Raw genomic sequence first — 19,870 nt, forward strand, 5'->3', positions numbered from 1 at the left:
TAAGTTCTACTCAATTGAATAATAGTGAAATTAAAATATCTCCCATTGTTCTGTTGTCCCCAAGGCAATCTCTTAAGGTCCCTGGAGGTCCTTGGAAAACCTCAGTGAGCAGCAACTTCCAAGTCTCCACTGTGCCATTACAACATAAAGAATTATAGGAGTAAAAAGCAGTGTTGCATTATATTTCCTGATTTTATGAATGAATTCCTTTCTTTGCCATATAGCAATGACAAATTATATCATTTGTGAATTATCTGGAGTCATCTACAACCAATGTGTGCTGTAATTGTATCTGTTAAGTCTCAATTAACAGTGTTATTTTCCCACATGGTTCCCCATAAAAGACAAAACATTGTATTGCTGATAACAGCTGTGCAATATGAAGTTTAGATCACACTCTGTTCCTGATCTACAGATAGTAACTGTGTCCCACGTCACAGATCTCATAAGATGTCTTAGAAAATGATCCACAGAGAACTGCTGGTGAGAAACTTTGATACTATCATTCTTATTTTCTTAAATCAGTGACATAGTGAACTTTACTTTGTCCTTAGCAGTAGGACTGTGTATTTCTTTCACAGCTGTGACTGCTTGTCCTGCAGCTCCTTAAAGTAATGATGTCATACACAGTCCCACCCTGCTAGCAGCAGCAACCTGGACCAACCGGTTTCTCCTCTATGAAGGCGAGGCTTAAATACTGTTCATTACATACTGTTCTGTCAGACACCTGCTGCAGGCTGAATCACAAGCAGCTAAAAATAACCAAAGCCATTATGTCCATTTTGGAAAACAATTGGCCTGACAAGCATTTGTGCTGAATATAAAGGTCTATTGCAATATAGGAAATATGACTTGTTGGAAAATTTTATGATTCACCATCAAACATTTTAGAAAAAAGGCTTTTATTTCTTTTCACAATATACATTTTTTATGCGGTGGTTGAGTGGTGAAGTTATCTACACACAGGACAAACAGACAGAATAAAAGGAAAGACAAAAGGTTTAAAACACTATTTCATGGATGTAGGCAGAGTTGACTTTTGAAAAGTCCCTTATTAGATATTTGCCAGAAAATAGATAAAAAACATTATAAAAAAAGGTGTCACAGAGAAACATGAGACATTATACACAGAAGGAGAGGAAATAGTACAGAATAGAATAAAAGCATGGCTCCAATTCTCCATATAAGATCTCATCATTAGTTTCTCCTCAATGGCTTTGTTTGATGATGATGTCTGACATGTCATCAACATTCACCAGCTCCAAATTCTGTTAAAAAACAAGCAGATATTATATAGTGCACAATACAACACATAGACAAGGTAACTGAACATTTTTAAATAGGCTGCTACATGTCACTTCAGTGTTTGTAAGTAACAACACTAATTCAGGCTTTAAGATGAATAAAGGTTCTGTTTACATTACTTCCAAAATGCTTATAGCTCTCTACATCTTGGTTTTGTGTTTTATGTACAGTCCACAACCAGGGAAGATGTAGCTTCATGTGTTATGATTAGTGTTAGGTAATGGTGTGTGTTGTAAAAACATGGATCAGTAAGAGGGAAAGAGTGCTACAATGCGGGTCAGAATATATTCCAGTAATAAAATAATCATGTCCATGATTCACTGCATGGCCAATTACCAGAAAAAAACAAACAAAACATGGTGGCTCTTTTCATTTTGTCATCCATCCAGGGTATGTATTCAGTTCAACAGGTGCTTCACAACAATAGTTGCAATAACTACATTTTGGCCACCTGGAGGCAGCAGAACAAGCTAAAGAACCAACATTGACTTATTGTCACCTTATGAAAGTGAACATGTTAGCAAACAGTTGCTTATTAAAAATCCAACAGACATGGAAGCTTTGCATTAAATCGCCCTCTGAGAGAAATATCTGTCTCTTTGGCTGCTAAATGCTCCTTCTTTGCATGACTTTCTTACACTATGTTTGAAATTGCCCATAAAGGGCTAACCAGGTAAATGTACATGATAATTGAAAAACCTTATATGTATCTACAGTTTTAGAACACTGCAATGCTAGTCCATCAATTATGTGTATAGTAAAAACTAGTTGTGTAATCTGCTGGCCACAATGCTGAAAAACATCACTCACCTTTTCATTGGCAAGATGAAGCAAAGCGACAAATGCCAAAGGTACTGACAGGTTCTGAGCCATCGTGTTGGGCAGTCTGAATCATCACAAACGAGAAAGAAAGACAACAAACATTACATTTCATCCATTCTGCTGTTAAGTTTAGTGCCTTTGAGCAAGTTGTAGTTTTGAGTCATGCTAGCAGGTTCACAGCAGGCTTCAAATGATGTGTACCTGCCAGGCTAAAACACATCCACCCACACAAGGGTTTCAAGTTCAACATATTTTGGTAGAACATAACATGTAGAGAAGCATACAGTAGATTTGAATGTAGTGCACTTTTGGTGAGTGCTATTTAGTCATTAATATTCCTCATTAGTGCTGTGATGTGCTGTGGGTAGGTGGTCTGTTGATACCTTTGAAGCAGTGTCTTTGTGGTCTGACTGAAGACCTTCTCCCCACACACCTCGGGTGTCTCCACAGTTTCTACCTCCTGCAGGGAACATGAAGGCATGTCTAGTAAAGTAGACTCAAACACAGATATATACACAGCTACATATATGACAGTGTGTCATGTGTAATGAATAAAGACCTTAAACCTTTCAATGTAGCATCTTCTAAACCCTGCAGATAAAAAGCTGGTACATGATGTTGGTGTGATTTACCTTGGTGGGTTTTTCTGGGCTTTCAGTCAGAAGAGTCCACATGCTGCTCTTCAGTCTCTTCATGTCCATTTTCTTAGCTGTCTTAGCATAGTTGATCTCAATCTTGTTGACCTGATGGATGAGTAAAAATGTAAGTACAAGTGTGTAAAACTGTAGAGCAAAAATGATGCATTTCCATGAGTTATTCTACAATTGATGCCAGGCACCAGAATTTCATTGTTAGGAATAACTTTTTATGCTCTCAGATATCATAAAGCAGCTTTTTACAGCCACTAGAATATAAAGCTGCCTCGTGTGGCTTGAAAATATTATCACTGTTGCTTTGATCATAGAGATACTAGCTCTAAAAAGTCAGACGCCTACAGTCTTATATCTACTCATGACTTGTGCCACTCACCTTGTGTGGTTCAGGTACCAGATCTTCCTCCCCATAGGTGGAGACCCCCTCCGAATCTTGCGAGGGCGGAGGTATACTGTCACCTGAAGGCTGTGTGTCGTCTGAACCAGCAAACCCTTCAACATCATCGTCACTGTCTCCCTGAAGAGGAAGATAGACAAAGACACTGAAAGATGGGGTTTGTAATACATTTTATACTTTACTCTAAATGTTTTATGTTAATACTAAAATATCAGCATGATCTTTCATTTTTGGTCAACACTAAGAAATAAATGTAAAACAGTACTACAATTTTTACTACAATGTTTATAGAGCTGCTCACTGATTCCTAATATCTCCAGATAAAAAAAAGGCAACATCAATATAATATTTGGGTTTCAGACCTCAAGACCTGGACAGAAGTTGGCTGTGTCGTTGGCGTTGTTGTAGTCGTAGTCTCCGATGCCTTCTCCGAGCTCTCCGGACAGCCTCTTCTGACCCTCTTTACATAACTGGAGTACACAAAACCAAAGACACCCTTAATATACACAAAATAAATGATCCATATTTTGTTACTGATAATGTGACTGTGAGAATTATGTTGCAATAGCGATGACAGCTGTATCCTCTAGTTATGGGGTTACTAAAACGAGCCATCAGCCAACATTTGACATTTGACAACTGGAAGTCACTGCTGGATAAGAGCTAGGATATAAGAATCTGAGCTCAAACTCACAGGGCAATACTAGACCTCTACAAACAACTCTAATTCCCTAATGAACAGCAAAGGTAACGGACTACAATGGTACTCTGTTGCCAGGTGTAAGTAAGTCTGACACGAGCAGTGAGGCCTCACCGAGCTGGAGGGTTTAAGGCCAAGCTGTGAGAGCGTCTCTGGGGGGAACTGGAAGTCTGCTGGAAGAGTGGTCTTCTTAGTGCTGGTGCTGAGAGCAGACTTGGTGATGGTGGTGGCAGCCTGTGAAGAAAGAGAGCAGGAATGTCAGATTCAGTTCGGATAGGTTAAGAATCTACAGGTGATATATGATTTTATTTAAAGAGTGGGTGTCATTTTATCATGCATGTAGACACATAAAAAAGTGCATCAATCATTACAAATTCAGCTCCAATTGGTCTGAAGTTGTTTTTGTATTCATTCTGATCCACTAGCAACTCAAACCTGAAACCAGATATCCTGCATGTCGCGGCTGAGGTATAAAAGCCTCCTGGAGCTGGTAGCTGTGACACCAGCTCCATCAAAAACATTTCCCCAAGTACTGAATGCTGTGTTGCTATGGCTACTGCACCAAAAAATGCCATGTTATAGCCTTAATGCCCTTCACATTTTGACAGATGAAACATGTTGAGACAGCCCACCTCTGGCTTTGTCACTGTGGGTGTCACAGCACATAAAGCCTGTCTATATACTGTAACTGATGAACAAGACCTTCAGTCTAAAATATAACAAAGGTATGTGACTCATGATAATTAGCAATAGCTATTAGTATGATCATTATTCTATGATGTTTTTTAGCCGCATACTTTATATTAATTAGAAATTTAATGACTCAGCAATAAACATCAGGTAGCATTTATACCTTCTGACACTCTCCCACAGACAGAATAAATTGTGTTTGGTATAGATTAGAAAAAGCAGGAAAAGGGTTTTTTTACCCGTGTGGTGCGGAAGTAGGTGTCAAAGTTGACGTCATCGTTGAAGTCTATTTCAAATGTCTTCTTTGGCTTCCTCTTTCGTGTCTCCTTGTCAGGCAAATGGTCCACTGGAAGAGATTTAAATACAAGAAAACAGGCAGATGAGATAGATAATGGTTACTTTTCACACACTCAGAAGTGCATTTGACTCATCTCATTGTTAGAGAAAATGTGAATGTGTCATTTGTCCCCATATATCCCTCAAAGCATGGCGATGATAAAGATAAAGTGTATTTATTATTATTATTATTATTATTATTATTATTATTATTATTATTATGACATGAATTGTCATCACTATTGTAAAAACAGCGATACAGTGTATTATTGGAACATTTTAGCAAATATCTGACTACTTTTATAATATATGTACATGAAGGATTGACAAAGCTGAAAGAACATGTGACTTTCTCCTACAGCGGTCATTTTAATTGGATGCTGTGGTGGATGTATAACAGGCTGTATGAACCCATCAGGCCACCAACAGCAACTACAGTTAAGAAACAAAACTAGAAATGAAAAAAATGAGATATTTATGGGATGAATAGTATTAGTATGTTTTTAATCACTAGTGTCATCAAATGTGTGTTAAACCGTGAATCTCACTTACACTTGTGCTTTGGCTTGAACTGCCAGTAGCCGGGTCCAGCCCATGTTGCCATGGTCCTGGGGCTGAAGTAGGAATATTCCCTGGGCTGAGAGGACAACTGAAGGCACATAGTGGCGATGTCTCCCTCTCCGATGGGAATGACGTCCCTAAAACACAGTCACACAGACAAATGTGCAGTTTTATTAATAGAGGCTGAAGATGTTGGATTTTGACACAGAACACATACAATTAAATACCTAGTGTTCAGGAAAAAGAAAAAATAGAACCTTCCTTATTTTTAAACAACCTTTGTTGCTATTTGCCTATAGATTCCTAAGTTTTCAAGGTGCACCTGAATGTATCATGAAGTCTCTTGCAGTGTGTGGTCAACGCTTTACAAATCGATGTAGACGCACAATCGATTTTGGTTTATGTTTTTAAGTGTAGATAAGTGTAGGTGGTGTGACATGACTGCAGGGTAAAAGCTCAGAGGAGCCGGTTTGTGTGCAGTGGGGGGTGAACAAGTCGGTGCAGGTGCTCTCTCGTCTGTTTGCGTGTATATCAGAGAGAGAGAAGGTGTGAGAGTGTGGTGTTTAACTCCATAAATAGAAAATCAATTTGTGGCGGGCCAAGTTTTATTGGGGTGGGCCGCCACAAATAAATGAATGTATAGGAAGTCTGGGAACATAATAGAGTCCATTCTTTCATCCTAACATGAGGTTCAAACAGGATTAAAGAGCAGTAGGAGGGAGAAGTGCAGAAAAGTAAAAACAAAATAGAACTTCCAGAAACTTCTACCCAATGATTTCGAAAGTGTGAAAGAATTCAACAAAAACTGAAAAATCTATTAATCAGAAGTTCTGTTATAAAAGTTCTTAATCAGCTTTTCTGCTGCTCCTAAGTACAAGTTCTTCAAGTGTCATTGCCATACATCATTACTATTGCTCCACTGTAATCAATGTTCTCACCTTCCTTTTCCAGAGCCGGAGGCCTCACAGCCGTCCTTGTACTCTTTGTTTCCCTCCTCACAGTCGCCCCCTCCGTCCTCGTAGTCGCCGTCAAAGTCGGGGCAGTCGTCTTCTTCGGGTTCGGGCTCAGGCTCTGCGTTGACGTCAAACACGTGCTCGCCGTGCTTCATCTTCTCCACGAGTTGATTCATGGTCTGAAATAAAACGCTAGGCAGTTGGGATCACACTGTCTCTACGGTAAGACTTGTGCAGTTGATTGAACATTGTGGAAAGGATCATAAACCGACTGTGTTGCAAAAGTTTCTGCAATATAATATAATTTTAGTATTTAGTTTTATAATTCAAGAGATGCACATGACTCTAATTGAATCCATAAATCCTTTACAAAGGTTTGCCAGACAGCTGCGGGTCGCTCATGTGCTTCTTGTGAAGCAGTGTCATGAAAGTGGTTGGCCAGTTTGTTTATTTTGTTTCTATGCAATGCTCCTTGAAAAACAGACCACTGACAAGTTCCTGTCACAAAGACTCTTCAGTGCTTGACAGTTCAATAATGTGGTGATTCTTGCCTTGTCTGTACAATAAATATAAAGTTACAGCCATTAGGTGAAAGGACAAAGAGTGGAAACAGCTAGCCTGGCTCTGTCTGAAGTGGGCAAAAAAAAGCCAAATACCTACTAGTACTGTTAATGTTAACTAATTATTTGGTTGGCGTCTCTGATGGTTGCCTGGAAACCTCACAGTGACGACAAGAATAAAAAAAGGTCACTGCTCCCAATTAAGAAATAATCCCGCACATAACTACAGTTTTCTGTACAAATAAATACAAATAAATTGGACAGAGCCAAGCATGCTATTTCCCCCCAGTTTCCAGTCTTTATGCTAAGCTAACCTTTTGGTTGTAGCTACATATTTCAGACCTGGACAGTATTGAAGATTTAATCTGTCAGCGAGAAACTGAATAAATGTATTTCCCAAAATGTCAACCCACTCCTTTCAGTGCAAATTTCAACAGAAGATGTTAGGTAGTGTATCAGTGAGTCTTTGTTGAGCTAGCTCTTTGAGGCCAGCCTCATATATCAGGGTCCTTACAGTGTCCTTGAGACAAGATCTTATTAAACATATCATGGCCTGCATGTATCTGAGCCAAGCGGTTAGAGAATAAGAACAGCCAGAGGGGACATTTGATCTCAGGAAGCAGAACTGATTACCCCTACCTCTATCATACTACTACATCATAAATCTAAATATCCAGTGAAACAATCACAGTGGTGATGAGGTTCATGCTGATATGGTTTCTCTGACCTGCTCGGGGTTCCAGCTAGTGAAGGAGAAGTCCTCCAGTGAGGGGCAGATGCAGCTTTTCTCCTGGGAACGCTCCAGTCCGGCTGGCAGGAACACAGCACAGAAATATAGAGTTCAGACTCAGATTAAAACTGAGACACACAGATACATGGCACTGGGACTGTTATAATTAGTCGATTAATCATTCAGCAGAAAAATGATGTGGAAATATTTTGTTAAATTGATAAAGCCCCCAAAAAGGTACACACAATTCCAAGTAATACATACGATATTCAGACAATAGTAATCTCGTAGTTTTCTCTTCTAAAGCATGTAACCCTTATTGGAATCGTTTGCTGCTACATTCATGCCAAATATGCTACATTTCTATTTCAGTAAATTTGGTACCATCTATCAACTTCTGAATGTTTGGTTAGATTCCAAATGAGTTAAAAAAGAAACCTCACTCTCCATTAAATTTACATGAATTAATTAAAATATAAATGCAAAAAAAAAAAAATCACATTTTCTGGAACGGTAAATGGAAGAGTGGTTTGGTTGTTACCCATGAACGGGGACGCGGGGACTCCCTGTGGAGGTGGAGGAGAGTAGGAGGGGGTGGACTGCAGCAGGGTCATGTAGGAGGGAAACAGCAGCTCACAGCGATTGTTCTCACTGAAGAGGACTGAGAGGAAAACGCCTGCTGTGCTGCTCTCATCGAAGGACGCGGCCATCCGCTGAAACATGGGGTCCACCTGGATGGCACAGTCACGTGATATAAATAAAAGGTCAATAACCCCGTACACGCTGCACTGAGCATGATAATCTGTTTGATATGACATGGTGACGCAGTCATTATAGAGCCTAAAGATAAAAGCTCAATCTAAGATGACAGCTTAGTGACCTGTGTCCAATAATTGATCTCTATCATGATCATGAACTTATCAGTCATCAGTCTGATCTTCTGTGGATATAAGCTGATTATGATGTTCAATTACATTTTTATTACAACATGAATTCATTGGCTCAGAGTTAAGTAAAGTGACATTTGTGACACAAGGGCATGCAAAACTTATAAAATACAACATTTACAAGAAAGTTGAAGAAACGACAAATGCTGACACTTCACCATCATCAGGTCTGATAACCTGTCTTAGTCATTTTAGAACAATATCATTTACATTTGAAGAAGCCTGTTTGCATCTATTGATAGGTTAGAAGTGATGTGTAGTTACAGCCTCATGTTTTATAGTCATTTTTTTTCACTATCAAACAGAATTCAGGGATGGAGCATCTTTCCATCAACACACAAAAAAGACAAACAGTAATATCATCAACTTCAATTTCTTACTTTCATTCCCACAACCATTATCCAATTTTGGAATGAGGGTGGGAGCCATTTGAATCAGTGTCACTGAGCATACCTCACACTTCCTCTCAGAGTCAGCACTGTTGATGTTACTCAGGTTCTGCTCCACCGTCCTCTTAGGCGGCCTCTTTTTCTTCGGCTGCTTGGCAGTCACCTCGCCTCCTTCATCATCTCCCTCCTGCTGGTTTGAACCATGGTCTGCACAAAAACAAACAAACAAAAAAATGGAGCTGAAAACTTAAGAATTTATGAGATTTTTGGATTTCAAAAAGAACTCATATGGATGAGTAAGGGTTCATTTCAAATAAAAGAAAAAAGTAGGAAGCTAAAGTTGTGCATTATCAAAGAAGAAGCCTGGAAACCTGCATCTAGGCTCCAGTATATATTAAAGAAATACCACTATGACATTATGCAACAATAAAATCAAAGTGCTCACCCTCTCCGGGTTTGGTCTCAGCTCCCAGGCCGCCCAGCACCCTGTAGGCATCAGCATGAACAGCATCCACCCTGACAGCATAGATCTTTGTACTGGCATCCAAAGTGCCAGCTGCTACCTTTAGGAGAAAACATGTACACATACACACAAAGGACAGGTGAACCATCATTCACTCTGCAAGAAATGGAACATTTCTGACCATGGCTGACCCATTCAATATAGCAGTCCCCTTAAATGACATTTATTTTGTTGAATAGCCGCCGACATCCCTTCAGACTTCTGTAATAGAGTGTGCAAATTTCGTTTGGTTAACTCAGGATGCTGCAGACCTTATTTGAATAATGGGGCTACTTCATCAAAAAGCTAGGCACCACATCTAACACAGACAATTATTTAGATGACAGCTTTCTTTTAAGGAAACATATACAAAGATACATTCTCTCTCACACACACACACACACACACACACACACACACACACACACACACACACACACACACACTTATTTAATGGAAGACTGTTCTTGACTACAGTTTTAAATTGTCTTTTGTTTCTGGGTTCACAAGTTTAAACAAGAAAACAATCAAAGAGGAAAGAGTATGAACCATCTGATTCATATTCACCATATGAATGAAAAGATCAATGACTGGGATTTTTGGCAAATCAAAGATTGACGAAGAGGATAAAAAACCCTACATACCTTGAAGTTTGTGAGCTCAGAATCCTTCTGTTTGAGAATATCAGCCATGTAATCAATCAGGTGCAGACCAAAGGCATTTTTTGTGGTTATTTTCTACCAAAAAAGAAAAAGAAGGCATTAGTACACTGAGGATGATTTCTGTGATCCAGACTCCTTGTATGCATGGACAAAATGCATGTATACTTACATTCTCTGTGGAGAGCTTGATGCAGGTGGAGTAATGCTCTGAGATCTGTGCATTTGACAACTTGGGCACAGCAGCAGGAGTCCCCACAGCACTGCATACAAACATGGGATTATATTTAAGCTCTCAAGATACACAGTGGCAGGGCAGACAGATATTGGCTCTTTAAGATGTCATTTCACATGTTCTTAGAAAAAAACATGTTTGCATGATCTTCCATCTTTCTACAAGCTTTACATGATGGGCTGTCACCAACTGTTAAAAACATGGTTTGCTGAGCAGTTCTTTCATTTCTACTGCATACCTATGAGATGTAGAGTCATTAAAGGAGGAGTCCGTAGCAGCTTGAAGGTCAATTACTCTTGACCTACGACGCTGACGTCTCTCCTGCTCATCATCGTTGCCGGGGAAGGCTGCTAGCAGCGGGGTGCTGCAGGCTGCAGGGGACAGACCCTTGTTCTTCAAGGAGGATGACGTCCATCCTTGTCGTACCCGGGAGACCGGTGTGGAGGCTGCACTCATCTTAGCTGGAGACAGGGAAAAATACCATCACAAAGGTTAAATGTAGGGATAGTGATTCACGTCTCCCCTTCAGGAAAAATAGCTGGGATTGTGTATCAGTGTTTAGAAAAGTAAGTTACACTTAATTAGAATTACATGCATTTTATAAATGTTTCATAAGATGAAAAATGCATACTTTGCATTTGTGCGACCAACATTCTTCACTGGGCAATATTCTTAGTATACTGCAAATATTAAGAAGTGGCATGGGACAGGAAAAAAAGCATAGTTAAAGAGCAACATACAGTATTTTGAATACACATGATTTATAACAGAGAGAACACCAAGAAAAATTAAAACAGATGCATCAGTTCATATTGTCCAGCTGAGTTTTCAAAGAGAGATACAGAAACATTCATAACTGATAAAAGCTAAAAAACAAACACACACTCGCTTTCTCCCTGTAAGTTACAGCGAATATCAGTTGTACAGTGTAAGTGTGCAATAACATAGGCAAAGTCTCACATATAAACAAAAGGACTTCAGCTCAATTGTAACGTGAACGCTGTCTAAACGTTAATAACACATTTAAGAAAGCCATTTAATCACAACATACTTGACAAGGTAGCTATGTTTGCCACAAGATGTTGTTCTAACAATAAAAGGAAAACACTAACTCGTTTTCCAGCTCAATGATCTGCTATCAATTTAGCATAACAACGCTAGTTTCGGCTAGCATTGCTAACATGATGGTATTGTCCCAACTATTCTTAGCTAGGTGGTTTACTGCTACACATGCACACATACATTCTACAACAAAACCTTCTTGTTCCACTCAGCGTACCTGAAAATGTTTAAAATCCGACGTGGCTTCAGTGCAGCTCGTTGTACTTTATAATGAAACAGAGAAGTAGAAAGCCAGCTGAACTTTTTCTTCCTGTCCAGCGTTTGAATTTTTGCGCCGGACGGTTTACGTAATACAATGAGACGTCATGACGTTAAACCACGCCCAGTGTGTTTTTTCCCCTAAATGACTCAAACAAGAGGGAAATAAACTGTACGGTTACTAAATCGATACATAATCAGTTAACCCTAACATGCTGTTCAGGGTCTAATTTGAGCCCAATAACCCCCTTTTTTATGATGTATTTTTACGGTTGAAAAGACATTTGTGTTAAGGAAGTGTATTTTCATTAGTTAATAACTTTTAAAAAAAAAATCATTTTAATTATCTGTATTTGATCATGTTATTCATTTGTGATTTTGTATGATTCTATTGTATGACTCATGCTCTAAAATTTTTCGATTTAAAGCAGCCATCATCGCACTATTGGTAACAAAATCACATATTGCATTGCCATAGCACATCTGTTTCATGATCAATATGTTCCTTCACCAGCACAAATATTGGCTATGATGGGTGACAATGGGGGTTTTCTTATAATGAAACACTGTTCTAGTGTTCCTGGTATTCAACTGGGAGATTTTAGCAGGACTGGTTGTGAGTCAGTAAAACAAACCAAATTTTGTAGTAATATCACGGTAGAATAAACTCACATGCATCATTCCCCCTTGTTTCATCAAAATTTCCTCCAAGTCAAGTCAGAACAGATGAATAAATAAAAATTGGAGTGCCTCATGGACCATCAGTGTAATTCAGAAATGATATGTTACAGCAACATTGTTCCCTTTCATTTAGCCTACCGTAAACAGCATTCAGCTTATTGTGTGTGGATGCACAGACAGATTGACATTCAGATTCACATTTCATTAAGTGGAGAGTGGAAATCTGTTGATCTCTTTCAGGGCTGTGAAAGTAGTATGCAAAGTGTTAAAAAATATATGAATTTGTTAACAAAGTCTCAATAATCACAAACTGAAATGATGCATGAAGCCCTAATTTGCAAATTAGGGATAAAGTATCACCAAATGGTGGTCTGTGGACCAAGGGTTCCCCATTCGTTAAATGTTATGTTTCTACTGACAAATACATTTCACATGCAGCTGACATATGAGTTGAAGATTGAGTAGAAAGGAGAAGTTGACAACAATGAAAAAACAATAGCTGCTCACTAGATGGCAGTAAAAAATAAGGTTCCAATGACTGATTGCAGGTTCTTGTAAATGCTAAAGCACTGGTTTTGCATTTGGTTGAACACTGTTGCATTTTCCCCATTTTAACTAAATTAAAAACTCAGTCCCCAGCACAATGCTGAGTTTGCATTCTATGTTAGATTTAGCCTTCGGGCTGTATCGCTCATCACTGTCTCTGAGGTGTGGTCATGTCAGCGTTGTGTCCACCTCTTGCTTCCAGTGTCCAAGCCAATACAGCGATCCATAATGATGTACAAATCTGTCTGTCATTTATGCAGGTAACCTTGTCTAAAGTTACTGAAATACTGTCTCCAGTTTTAGTCCTGTGGCCTGAATCTCCAGTAAATACCCTGCACCCACTACAGCCAACATGCCTTTTTAAAAATGTAATCTGATTTTACACAAAGCACAGCCTGACGGGATAAAATATTCATGTGAGCTCTTTACTACTCCAGCTCCAAGGCTCTTGAAACTGGACTTGTGTATGAGCATGACGGTGAAGAAACCAAAACATAATTTGTCCTGTGGCACTTGTGTAAGCTATGCTGTGTATACATCCTGAGGGGCAAGAACAGAGGCAAATGTGTGAGTGTATGCACGTGCTGTGCTAATGCCTCCGAAGAGAAGCACTTCAGTGTGATATATAGCTATGGCATTACAACTGAAATGAACAGAGTGTGTGTATTATGTGTATGCACTATATTTAAACCACATGCACATAAATATAAGCAGACCCGCTCACATATATTCAGCAGTGCCTAACAAATGAAAAGCATTAATCTCCCCAGCTGAAGCCTCAACATGTTTTAACCAACCAATGCCATTGGATAGATTCTTCCTATGTGAACAGTTTTTCTGTTCCCTCTCCCTGTGTTTCTGTAGTTTTTTTATTCTATACTCATTTACACTGAACATTTCTAGCATTATTATATTTCACAATGAACCTCAGTCAGGTTTTGACCATCTTCGTTTAACCCCTTTTATAAACAAGCACACACTTTGGATTTGGGCACTGAATTTACGCAATCATGTTAGTTCAGGGTTAATGGGACACTTAACTTTTAGCATATTCAAACAATACGCTGTGCAAGGAGGGTCTATTAGATTGTGTCGTTAACTTTGTCTGCCCAGCGGAGGCGAGGATGGGCTAAGGTCCAAGTCAATTAGGAAGATATATGTACTGTACTGGTCCAACGCTTTTAATGAAATTGCTAAGCAAAGGAGTGCTGCGAATGTGTAGGCAGGGTTGTTAAAACAAGGGCAGACTGAAGCACTCGACCAGAGTCAGAGAACAAAGTGTTGGCCGTTTGTTTTAACATGCAGGCGATGTCAGATGGGTCTGGGTCAGAAAGCCAGCGTGTTGTAGACAATAAGATAATAAAATTCAAATGGAAATGCAGGATATATTGTTATTTCACTGATGGAACTAACCTCCCTGGCAGTAGCTTTAGAGGTCGCAACTTTTTGGAAATTACAGCTTGTTCCGCTTTTAAAAGTTCAACCTGGTGTCTGACCACAAACTACAGTGACTTCAAATATGTCAGGCTGTAGTCATTTATATTTCTGGCCACTTGGGGGCAGCAGAACAAGTGTAAATACCAAACTGACATATTATCACCTTATATAGTTGATTATGGCTTACTGTGAGAAAACAGTAGCCAATTACACATCCAACAGACATGCAGCAACATTTTCATTGATTTGGAGTCATGTTTCTGGCCGCTTGATGAATAGAAGTCCAAGGCCAATGCAGAGAGCGAAAAAAGCAGGAAGAAGCTGAACCATCCGCAAATGCACGTTGTGTACATTCTTTCTAGGTTACTTGTGAATGCTGTACTTCCTCTGTTCACCTTGACTCAAAGTCTTCATCTGCACTTTTTCATGTGAAGCAGCTGAGGCCTGGGATTGTCAAATAACCACATGAGGAAGGCTGGTTGACCTGGAGAGATGTGCAAGAATGAAAATTCATCTTTTGTGACAGCATGTTGGTGCCTCTTTCTGTCTGTCTCTCTCTTTTTCACTCTCAAACACTCACACACACACACACACACACACACACACACACACACACACACACACACACATACAGACACTCACATGCACACACACACAAACACACAAAGACTTAAATGAGCAAATACTCGCAGACATATGTGCACACACGGTATATGCAATATATTTCCACATTAGTATTTATACACTGTTTACTTCAGAAGCAGCCTTAATCCATAAAATTTAAATGACTCTTACCAAACACATAACATCCTCTCAAATATTTTCCTGTATACTGAGAGGAAGTCACATTTAAATCGAGCACATTCTGTAATGGTCCCATAGAGTTCCATCACCTACATCTGAATAACCACGAAGTGATTCCATGAATACTGATGGCTCATATCAGGAAAGCAGGTGGCAGGACTCCAAATAATGATTTGATTTCTCGATCCACTGATTGCAGGTAAAAAACTGTGATTAGCAAGACTGACGTGAGCTTATTTACTGTCCATTCCAGGATTCTGCTTTGTGGACTCGCCGGCGGCTGATCACATAGAGCCTCTGACTGTCAGGCCAGTCAATTTTTATGACATGCCGTGCAGCTAGAATCAATGGAGCTTCTGTGTGCATCATAAAGCTCTTTAAATCCAGACGATGCCGCCTGTGACTTATTGATGATGTCATTTGTCATTTCCTCAGAGATATTTGACAGAAAATACCATGCAGCGACACGTCAGCACCTCCACCACCCTGCCTTGTGCTTTCGGAAATGTACCTGCTCTTATCCAGAGAATGGGGCCTGGCCTAAAGTTGCAGTTATTTATAGTCGCATTGAAATGATTTGGATACATTTCTCAGGCGTAAAATAAAATACAAATAAAAGTGTATTACATTTTTTATGTAGGTCTTCCCTTGACGCAGAGACTAACAGAGGGGATTTCCAGTTCCCAGGCAACCCAGCCAGATGAATATCCATGAGTGTGTTGGATAGGCCGGTGATAGAGCACCCACAATTTCACATCAAAGGGGGAAGAGGGGAAATAAAGAGGAGCCCTGTAACCAATGTCATGAATTAATGATGCAGAAAGAGATAGAGGTAGAGCTGTACAACAGGTTTGTGTGCAGCCTCTCACCACAGGAAGCTGTTAAAAGCCTGTTCAGGACCTTATACTATTCATCTTCTACTACATGATTTGTCCCTTAGGAGTGAAGTAACCCTGCGGTGTAGTCCCTGTAATTAAAAGATGAGATTTAGCATATCAAACACACACACACACACACACACACACACACACACACACACACACACACACCTACACACACACACACACACACACACACACACACACACACACACACACACACACACGCACACACACACACACACATGCACAAACACACACACAGATACAAAAAGTCCATCTGCTGATTAAGACAAGCATGTGTTAAATGGTCCAGGTGTGACTGCATCTCCCAGCATGTTCCTGCTTACCAGGATGTGCTAGACTTCCGGCCTCTGTAGGGAGCAGGCTGAGTGGTGGTTTGACTTTTAAGGGGGCAGACAGGACTGTGGGGAGGGCGAAAGCAAACACAAGAAGGAGACAGAAGGGGGAACGACAGCACCTTTGAGAGAAAGGCGGAAATAAATTTAGTAAGATTAATCAGCGGAGCGAAGATGCCAATCAGGAGCCGTGCTCGCTTACCATGCACTTGTTATCAGCATGACAGGGCAATATGTCCAAGGAGTGTTTGTGGCTGGTGCTCTGTGGCCACCGTCTGCCTTTATGACGGCACAGAAGAAAAAAAAAACTTGAGCTGTACTCCTGTTAGTCATGCTTGGCTTCCTCAAGGGAAAAAGTAATGTTTGCATTCACATGAGTGAAAATAAAACTACACAGGGCCTCAGCTGGTTTAAAAAAGGCAGTACATTTTCATTCATACCAGTATCTGGTATTTGTACTTCAACAAATGCACAGCTTCCAAGAGGATAAATAAAGGCCATGCAAAGTAAACCCACCCTTTGTGCAAAATGCTTGAAATATGATTATCATAAAAAAATAAGTGTGCTATATATTACCAGTTTATGTGTGCAAATGTGTGTGTACATGTGTATGTGCTTTCTTGGCAGAGATTGCATTAAATACTGAAAGGCAGTCAGTATTTGGACTATACTAGACTATGCTATGAGACATCACAAGGTCACACATCTTGTGTCCAGCGGTTAAACTCTTGAAAGGAAACAAATTTGGATATTCATATTCTCTGGATTTTTCAATTAGGGAGTAGATGTCATTTGAAGAATTTTTAATGAGGTAATGTCACCTTCCTGCAGGAGAAAACTAATCAGAACATACATTAATATTCAAAGCAGAGTGTTTTCAAATATCTCTGTGACTGAAATTGAATCCATAGCATTCACATCATAGTTTCTTTGCAAAACTGTCTTTAAAATGGATCACATCATCATAACCTTGTCTGTTTGACCTGGTCAATGTAGAACCACTCAAGTGGAAAGACAACAGTATTGAGACAGTATTGATTAGCACATAGTAAAGCATTGTTCGATACAAATTGGGTTTGCACAGGGAATGAAAGTCACATGTGATGATAATACTGCTAAATCATGCGTGTAAGTAGTTTTCAAACGGGATATAAAAAAGATCTGAGAATAGAATCATAATTGAGTGCTGAAGGCCTTCAGTGTGGACAATGATGTTCTTTCCCTCTGTCTGCTTGTTGCATTGTTGGGACATCTCTTTCTGGCTCAGTATGTTCATCATGTTCATTCTCCAGACAGATCTGGCTTTTACAATTCAAATTTTCAAATGAAACAGCTTTTGTATAGATCTCAAAATCAGGCTCATCTGTGATGTTATCCACAGTTGAATCTGAACAGTTCTAATCAAGACAACTGTGTTAGTTTGAATTAAAATCATTGATCAGTGCTAAGTGTGTGGTTGTATAATGTGTTATTCTGCTTGGTTTAATTGTCCACAGTGCTTCTTTATCATGGGAAAAGCAGTGTGTTCTCGTTAATGTGATGAATGATTTTCTTATTTCCTTTTATAAAAAAGCAGCTGATCACATATCATACTATGAATGTGCTCTCTGTTTAAATTGGTGAAATGTTGATGATTAATGCTGCACTGCATGCAGGATTAATTGAAGCATTTGGGGGTTTCATGTTGGGAGGGAAGAAATATTATGCATCTCTGGTGCTCTCTGCTTGACTCAGGGAGCAATTTGTGTCAATCATTCATTCCCTGTTGATTACGAGGCTCAGGGATAGACGAAGACAGTTGTTGGACCGTGCCGTTCTCGCTGAAATATTCACCTTCTCTTCCGCCTTGCAGCTGGATCCTTATCCACACGTCTACATTGGTGTGTTCACTTATCTCTCCAGTGATGGCTGCAGGAACATTTTCTGCTGATGTTTGATTCCAGAAGCTGAAGCGCTGACCTGTCTTTCCCCAGCATGAAAGTCAGGCTATGTCAACACGTAGCTGTCTAATATTTAAATTCTGCTCTTTATAATCACTGTTACTGTGGTTTAATTCATAAAAATTCACAGTGAAGTTGTTCTCTCACATATTTTCTGTTCCTGTTGACAGTTATGTCATCGGGGCTCATACACACTACCTGCGCTGTGATAAAATCATAATTTTAGATTCATGACATTATTTGATACAGTCAAATAAATACAAGAAATTGGAATACAGTGTTCACCTTACAAAATAATCCACAAGGACTGTGTTCTTCCATGTATGTGACTGGCCAACATAGTGGATGACATCACATTACAATGAAAAGTTAGCCTGGCTCAACTTTTTGCTGCGCACATCCCAGCTGCATCAATGCACTGCCCGCCTTGAAATGAATGAGGGCTGCATCAGGTTAGTCTGAACCCTGCCTTATTGTAGATGTCCTGTCAATCTCATGGGACTCATTGGTACATTTGGCATACAGTGATGACATGTTTTAAAAATAAGGTATTATCATGTGCCTGTCAAACCAGCCTTCACACTGTTGTGCCAACAAGTTTGGAGAAGGCAGTGGAAGTACCAAGTATCAAGAATGTGGACTGATTACATACTGAATTGAGTGAATGTGTAAGTGCTTGATCTTCTTTATATTTCAATATTAGAGCGTAATCATATTATTCAGTGAATACGATAGACTGAAGGAGGGTGATTTTAACAGTCAGCTCGTCAGCTCACATACACCTAAAGATTTAGAGCAAATATGCAGAATCAAGGTTAAAGCCAATGCACAAAGTCTGAAAAAATCAGGTATGCAGTGAACATACATGGTCATTTCACCCAAATCACACACTCAAATATTCCTGCTACCAGTGGGTTTATTTTAAGTGAATTCTGGCCTGAAAATTGTCACTGCTGACCAATAACAAGCTGTCTTGACATTGCTCCCCTTGTATGTCATGTTGCTTCATCCACTTTTATTTAACTTCCTCTGTCAAGGCATAAACCAATCTACAAAAAAGAAAAGGTTTGCAAACAGCTATGAAAGTCAACGGCACAAAAAAACAGTTTGAACAAACTGTAGGTGTGCTTTATTTTATTTTTTAATTCCCATCTTCAATTTATGCATAAAAAACAGGAAATGCAGGAAATTAAAAAAAAATCAATTTACTTTGGCTGAGGCAGAACATGCAATGCAAACAGACTTACAGTAGAAAATAAATCATGACTGACATGAAGGACGTGACTTAAATTTTCACTCAGTCTTCCACTTCATTGAAGAGATGAATAATAACGATAGGCAAAGATATAAATTATATTTCTATCATGTTTTCTACATTTTTACATACACGTTTTTTACAGTTTGAGGTTTGATTGGCGCTCTTCTAATCACATCATCTTGATGCACCCCCCTCTACTGCATGGTGG

General features: G+C 39.4%; 1 protein-coding gene across 1 annotated transcript; it reads right to left on the bottom strand.

Annotated features, from left to right (window-relative positions):
• Positions 1-941: 941 nt before the first annotated feature.
• On the bottom strand, positions 942-11,808 carry ncaph (non-SMC condensin I complex, subunit H). The gene is made up of 18 exons (XM_053326226.1): positions 11,719-11,808; positions 10,678-10,900; positions 10,377-10,467; positions 10,190-10,282; positions 9,489-9,606; positions 9,108-9,250; positions 8,249-8,438; positions 7,705-7,787; positions 6,403-6,596; positions 5,456-5,601; positions 4,807-4,913; positions 3,992-4,111; positions 3,540-3,647; positions 3,157-3,297; positions 2,760-2,870; positions 2,511-2,587; positions 2,116-2,191; positions 942-1,268 (listed from the first exon to the last, which is right to left on the bottom strand). Exons 2-18 carry the CDS (start codon positions 10,893-10,895, stop codon positions 1,209-1,211), a joined length of 2,076 nt encoding a protein of 691 aa, XP_053182201.1. The 5' UTR covers positions 10,896-10,900; positions 11,719-11,808; the 3' UTR covers positions 942-1,208.
• Between the last annotated feature and the right edge of the window lie 8,062 nt (positions 11,809-19,870).

Source organism: Scomber japonicus, chromosome 9 (genome assembly GCF_027409825.1).
Source record: "Scomber japonicus isolate fScoJap1 chromosome 9, fScoJap1.pri, whole genome shotgun sequence".
NCBI lineage: Eukaryota > Metazoa > Chordata > Actinopteri > Scombriformes > Scombridae > Scomber > Scomber japonicus.